Source organism: Cebus imitator, unplaced genomic scaffold (genome assembly GCF_001604975.1).
Source record: "Cebus imitator isolate Cc_AM_T3 unplaced genomic scaffold, Cebus_imitator-1.0 Scaffold461, whole genome shotgun sequence".
Classification (NCBI taxonomy): domain Eukaryota; kingdom Metazoa; phylum Chordata; class Mammalia; order Primates; family Cebidae; genus Cebus; species Cebus imitator.
In genome coordinates this window covers 1368492-1375515 of record NW_016107776.1, presented here as the reverse complement: position 1 = coordinate 1375515, position 7024 = coordinate 1368492, and the positions used below count along the sequence as shown (strand labels likewise).

The 7024-nt window shown below is 46.7% G+C and overlaps 1 protein-coding gene across 1 annotated transcript in view; it reads left to right on the top strand.

Moving 5' to 3' along the window:
* The first annotated feature begins 2963 nt into the window (after positions 1 to 2963).
* Positions 2964 to 7024, top strand: part of GAB4 (GRB2 associated binding protein family member 4) — a 40064-nt gene continuing 36003 nt past the window's right edge. Inside the window, 2 exon segments of the mRNA XM_017512031.1 lie at positions 2964 to 3018; positions 3558 to 3742. Coding sequence (XP_017367520.1) covers positions 2964 to 3018; positions 3558 to 3742 — 240 coding nt within the window.

The following is a 7024-nucleotide window of genomic DNA, read 5'->3' as shown; positions in this document are numbered from 1 at the left end:
AGAGACGAGGTTTCACCATGTTGACCAGGATGGTCTCGATCTCTTGACCTCGTGATCCACCCGCCTTGGCCTCCCAAAGTGCTGGGATTACAGGCTTGAGCCACCGCGCCCAGCCTTCAAAACCCAAATCTAATACCAAACCCCCAAATTTATGACTACTTGTGAGAAGATATATGCAGCTCTTACCTAAATTTATCTTGGAAAATGTCAGACCCTGAGCCATAAAAGTAATAAGACTATTTTGAGACAGAGCTCGTTTGAACTCTAGGGCAAGAAGAAACAAACACCCCAAAATGGGATAGTTTCATGCAATATTACAACACGTGATCCTCACATGTGCATGAAAAAAGGGAATATTTAGGCGTGAAGAGTGAACGTTGTCCTTTTGGCTTGCTCAAATTTCTTCATAAGGGGTCTCAGGAAAGTCACTTCTACAAATCATAAAATCTTGCTAAACTGGTCTTTTTGACCTAAAATATTGTGACTTACTTTTCAACCTCTGGTATGACATCACATGACAGATACCAGACCCCCTTATCTTAACTTGAACATTACTTTCTGTCGACTCTAAGTTTCTAAACAAAACTAAATTTTGCAGGCTGGGCGCGGTGGCTCACGCCTATAATCCCAGCACTTTGGGAGGCCGAGGTGGGTGGATCACGAGGTCAAGAGATGGAGACCATCCTGGTCAACATGATGAAACCCCGTCTCTACTAAAAATACAAAAAAATTAGCTGGGCATATTGGCACATGCCTGTAGTTCCAGCTACTTGGGAGGCTGAGGCAGGAGAATCGCTTGAACCCAGGAGGCGGAGGTTGCGGTGAGCCGAGATCGTGCCATTGCACTCCAGCCTGGGTAACAAGCGAAATTCCATCTCAAAAAAACAAAACCCAAAAACTTAACTTTTGCAAGCAATTGCCCACTAAAGAAATCCTAAACCCACCTATGACTTATAAGCCCCTGCTTCAAGATGTACCCCCCTTTTTAAAGCCAAACCAATATATACCTTCCATGTATTGATTTATGATTTTACTTAGCTCAAAATAAATTTTTAAAAATATTTCGGCAGAACTTAGTTTTTCTGTCATCAATTTCTGGCCCCCAATATGAGTCTCAGAGAAAAATCAGGATCTCCTACCCCCACCGACAAAGCAGTCACCTGAACCTGATGCGAAGGCAACAGCAAAAGCCCATTGAACTCTCCCAGCTCCAAGCTTCTCCTCATATAGAATGGGCAAGTCCTTGTGAGCCCCAGACCACTCACTTTTGACCCTGTTCATGTTCCAGATCTTAGAGGAGGGGATTTCAGCGTTTCCACATTCAGTATGATGCTAGTTGTGGGTATGTCATATATGGCTTTTATTATGTTAATAATGTTCTTTCTGTACCCAGTTTTTGAGGGTTTTTAATCATGATGGGATGCTGAATTTTATCAAAGGCTTTTTCAGCATTTATTTAAATTATATAATCTTTGTCCTTCATTCTATTTGTGTGATTTACCATATGGATTGATTTTTGACAATCATCCTTGCATCCCTGAGATAAATCATACATGGTCATGAAGAATAATCTTTTTAATGTATTGCTTAAAGGTTTGCTAGTATTTTGTTGAGGATTTTTGCATCAATATTAATTGGAGATATTGGCCTGTAGTCTTCTTTTTTAAAGTGTCTTTGATTTTGGTAAAAGGTAATTCTGGCCTTACAGAATGAGTTTCAAAGTAATCCCCCACCTCTATTTTTGTGGAATAGTTTCAGTAGGATTGGTGTTAGTTCTTTAAGTGTTTGTTAGAATTCAGTAGTGAAGCCATAGAATATTGGGCTTTTCTTTACTGGGAGACTTTTTATTACAGGTTTGATCTCATTATTTGTTATTGGTCTCTTCCGGTTTTGTGTTTCTTCATGTTTCAATTCTGGTATGCTGCTTGGCGCTAGTCTGGCCCTCTCAGACCTGCTCCATGCTCACCATCAGGCAGCTGGTGATCCTTCTTGATGAGTGAGTGCAGCAGGGATGAGCAGTTGGCCCCTTGGCCCTGCACTGACTCTCCAATACTCATTGAACTTCATGGTGAGGGGCAGGGGACCCACCCTGGCTCTCAGTGAGAGAGCAGGAGTCTTTGCTCAGGGAAGCCCTCGGGGCAGCCACAGGACACAGCCCTGGGAAAAAGTGCCCAAGGTCCCCCTCCACTGGCCATCCTGCCTCCTCTGCAGGACCTTCTCCTCGCCTTTTTCCCTCCCTCCTGAGGTGGAAAGGAGGGGAGGAGGCCGCGGAGCCTGCGGTGGCAGGGAAGCCGGGCCCTTCCTTTTGAGCCTCCAGGGGACTCACACGTGTCTTGCCCCTTCTCCGGGATCTGGAAGCTCCTCTACATGAAGAGCCCTGAGCTCCAGTCCCAAGTGTCTCTTCCCCACCACCTCCTGCTTCTCCTCCTGCCCCTTCCATTGCCACCACCACCACCAGGGGCTCACACTCTGGCTTTCGGCTTCAAATGTTGTACTAGGTGCTTGACTGACTGGCTTGCTTAATCTTCAAAATCACTCTGTAAAAAAGACATGTTAGTCTGGGTATTGCCGCCCTCATCTTCAACCTCTTCTCTCCTTCCCTTCTCTCCCCAGGCAACACAAGAACCTCCAATTGGCCCAGGGAAGGGACTTGTAAAGCCCACCCCATCAGAATAAGACAGTGGAGCAGAAAGGGGAGGAGGGGTTTGGCTCTTGGTGTCACACTCAACGAACACTCACACATGCACACACTGATGCATGCACACACTGGCACGTGCACACAAATACACTGACATAAGTACATGTGCACACAGAGACATGCCAATACATTCACAAACATACACAATAGAAACAGGCCCAAACCCTCACTCTAAAACCTAACGCCAGACCCAAACTGCAACCTGGAACTCAAGCCCTAGCCTGAGCCTTAACCCCAAACCCCACCTCAAGTCAGAAGCTGAACCATGGGCCAAATACCGAACTGGACCTCAAACCCCAGCAGGAACCTGAATTCTACCGGTGCCTCTCCTCACCTGGCACAAAGGACCTAGGACTCTGCTGTGGCCCCCTGAATGAGCTGCGCCCCTCACTCTTGTCCTTCCCACCAGCTGCACTCCCTGTCTCCCCGCTCCCAAGGAGGCGCCCAGCCCATGCCCGCCCCTCCGGTGGTCCCCATGAGATGCACCCAGGCTGACCCAGGGTGCAAATCCCCACCGCAATCCCCAACCCTGAACCACAGCCCTCCTCTAAACTAATCCCAAACTCCCCTCCAAGTTAGAACCGGAACCAAAGGCTGAAGCCCAAACTGGAACTCAAAGCCAGCTGGAACCGGAACTCAAAGCCAACTAGAACCGGAACTCATAGCCCAGCAGGAACCCGAACCCCGCCCTCGCGTGTGCGCCTACGCCCGGGTCCTACCCTCCCCATAAGCTGGGCCTCTGACCCCAACCGCCCGCAGAGCTGCGCCCTCTACCCCACAGCCCCAAGAAGCCACAAGCCCCCCACACCTCACCTCCAGCTGCGCCCTCCCGCCCTGTCTCCTCAACCCTCACTGTGAGCTACGGCCCCCATTTCCCCGCCTCTGCCCTCGCCCTCCTGGGAGCTGTTGCCGCCTGACCCGGGATCTCTACCTTGCTCCTCGTGACCCGGAAGTGACCCTGCCGGCGGCAACATGGAAGGTGGTCATGTGCTGTACAGCGGCTGGCTGAGGAAGTCGCCCCCCGAGGAGAAGTTGAGGCGTTTTGTGAGTGCAGGAGGTGCGGGTGGGGCCGGGAGCACCGCCGAGGGTCTGGGGGCTCCGGGAGGGGCGTGGGGGAGGCTGCCTGGGTCCGCGGGAGGAACTGCGGGTGGAGGCGGCTTCTCTACTGTGCGTGCGAAGGCGACGCCCTGCCAACCTCCTGCCAGCAAGGGACAGGGTCCAGGTTTGTGTGGTTTGCGTTCCGAGACCCAGAGAGTTGATTCCGGGGCTGGGGACCCTATTGCCCTGAGCGCCGTCAGCCTGCAGGTCTGGGAGTGGGCCGAAAATGGGGTCAGGCTGTGGGGACCCATGGCAGGCTCTGCGGCCTCCTCAGCCTCACATAGGGCGGGAGCCTGGCACCCACATGACACTTCCGCTGCTGTGACACCCGCCCTGTAGGGCAGATGGCATCTGTGTCCACTGTGCCTGGCCCAGATGGAAAGTGGGACATGAGCAAACATCACAGCAAATCCAGGTAGGACATCCATGAGACAGCCGGAAACTCCAAAAGACCAAAGACACAGTAAATATTAAATATTGACATGAATCTGAAATACAGATGCAGTTTTAGAACCATGAGTTAGAGGAAGAAATTGACAAGAAACTCTGGCTTTCTGGGACAAAGAAAGCCGAGTTCAGAAACAATGTAATCCTGATCTGAGGTCCCATAGCACAAAGCATTTCCCTCACAGCCACCTGAGTCAGAAGGGTCTCTTAGAAACCTGGGTACAACTTCTGTTCATAGCCAGGTGCTTCTCTAGGGAGGCGGAGATGATTCTTGGACAAATGATTGTATTTAGCTTGACCTGATGTCATATGTGGTTGTGGCCTGAATTTTGCAGGCAGTTTCACCTGGTTTGAATCCTGGCTCTACCTAATGGCTGTGTATCATAGGCAAATTTACTTAGTGAATTAAGTTTCACTTTCTACAAAATGTGGGCTGCAAATAATATGTATCACAGGTGACTGTTGTATTAAGAAATTGTATAGTATAAGGTTGTTACAAGGCATTGAGCTCAGTCCCTGAGGTAGAGTGAGCCATCAAATAAACTGCTTGGTGTAGCATGTGCTACCTTCCAAATCTCCCGTGCCACACTCTTCCATCTCTCACTGTCATTCAGCCACAGTGACCCCTTTCTCTCTTTGGAAGGAGCCAAGTTCTTCCCCACTTAGGGCCTTTGCACTTGTAGTGCCCTCTTCCTGGGACACAGCAGCTTCCCCCACCTCTTTCACATGCCTGACTCCTTCTCATTCTTCTAGTAGCTGATATTTTCAAGCAGTGTTGTAAGGTGATTGAGAGCATGTGCTCTGGCTTCAAATGTTGGCTCTACTACTCACTGGCTCTGTGACTTTGAGCAAGTTACTTCTCTGCATCCCAATTCTTAAACTGTGCATTAGAGTCATAATATCTATTTAACTGGGTTGTTGTGAGGATTAAATAAATTCATATGTATATATGTGTACATACACACATATTTAGCACTTAGAATGGTACTTAGTGTGTAGTAAGGCTCTGTAGAAGTGATTGGTATTATAAAATGTCACTACCTCGAGAGACCTTCCTTGCCCAGTTCATCTAGCAGTCTCCCCCAAACCTCTGTCATTACTGCCATATTTGGACATGTAATTACTGACATACTTGGGTTTATTTCTATTATTTCATGCTATTTATCATGCTCGAAAAAATGAATTGAAAAATGAATAGAAACTTTGTGAGATGGTATCAAGAAATTGAATATATGCATAACTGAAGTTCCAGAAGGAAGATGACGGAGAGGAGTGAAAAAATATTTGAAGAAATTTTAGCTGAAGTTTCACCAAATTTGGTCATAAACAGCAGCCCACAGCTCCTTGAAATTCAGCTAATTCCAAGCAGGATAAACACAAAGGAGAATTTACCTAAGCTCATCATAATCAAACTGCTAAAGACAAAGGTAAGGAAAACAAGGTAGGAGAATCACTTGAGTCTGGAAGGTGAAGGCTGCAGTGAGCCAAGATTGCACCATTGCACACCAGCCTGGATGACAGAGCGAGACACTGTCTCAGAAAAAGAAAAAAAAAGAGCTGCCAGAGGGCTAACATATACTGTACCAGAATGACAGCCAGCTTTCATCAGAAACAGTGGAGGCCAGAAGACAGCACACTGATGTGTCAACAGCTCTGGAGGAAGAAAACCGTCATCTGAGATTCTACACCCAGTGCAATTTTATTTTTAAATGAAGACACTATGAAAACATCGTCATATTTTTAAAAAAGCTAAGAAGGGTTGTTATCAGAAAGCATGCAATACAAGAAATGCCAAAAGAACTATTTCAGGCTCTTGGAGACCAGGAGCTGTGGCTTTTATCCTGTATAGCCTGTCTAACAGAATCTAATCACTGTAGGCATGCATTTGTTTTTCTTTAAGGGTTTATTGGATACCTGCTAGATGTGAGGCACAGTACCAAGGCTTTTATCTTAGTCACTTCATATCCTTAGAACAACCTAATAGCATAGGCACAGTACTGTTCTTATTTCTCAGGTGAGGAAATTAAGACATGGAGAACACAGGCCATGACACAGTCTGTGGTGCCATCATCCTAGATTCTCTGTCCAGTGGAAGATTCTGTTTTAAAATATGAAGGCAAAGCAAAGACACTGTCAGAGTATCAGACCAACAACAACAACAAAACAATAACAAACTAAGACAATATATTACCAGACAACCCACTATATGAGAAATGCTAAAAGAAATACTTCAGCAGTGTGCTTCTAGGGAGTGTAATGATATTGATACACAACATGGATGCAGAAGGATTTCCAGTAAGTTACAGGCACTGGAAGAAAGTGTTGGGTGGATGAATACTGGAGCTGAGCGATCCACAGCTTTCAAGGATCTGCTTACAGATTTGGGAAACTGTATTCCATTATCCGCCCAACTATCTTTGCAGAGCCATCTTCATCACTGTTTTCTCTCCTAAACCCTCAACCCGAGTTCTACACATAAAGCGATATTGGTGAGAGAACAAGCAGAGCCCGTGAAACCAGGTTGCTGGGCTTGAAGTCTGGTTCTGCCACTTTATGACCAAGGCGTTTATAGGATGAATACAAAGTTGGCTTAACATTGGAAAACAGACCAGTCAAATTTATCACGTTAAGAGAATAAAGGAGAAAAATCACCTGATCATCGAATAGATGCAAAAGACTTTGTGACCAAATTTCAACAAACCATAGAAAATTAGTTGTGTCTATGAAAAACCTACAGCTAACATCATTCTAAATCATAAAATACTGAATGTTTTGCCCTAA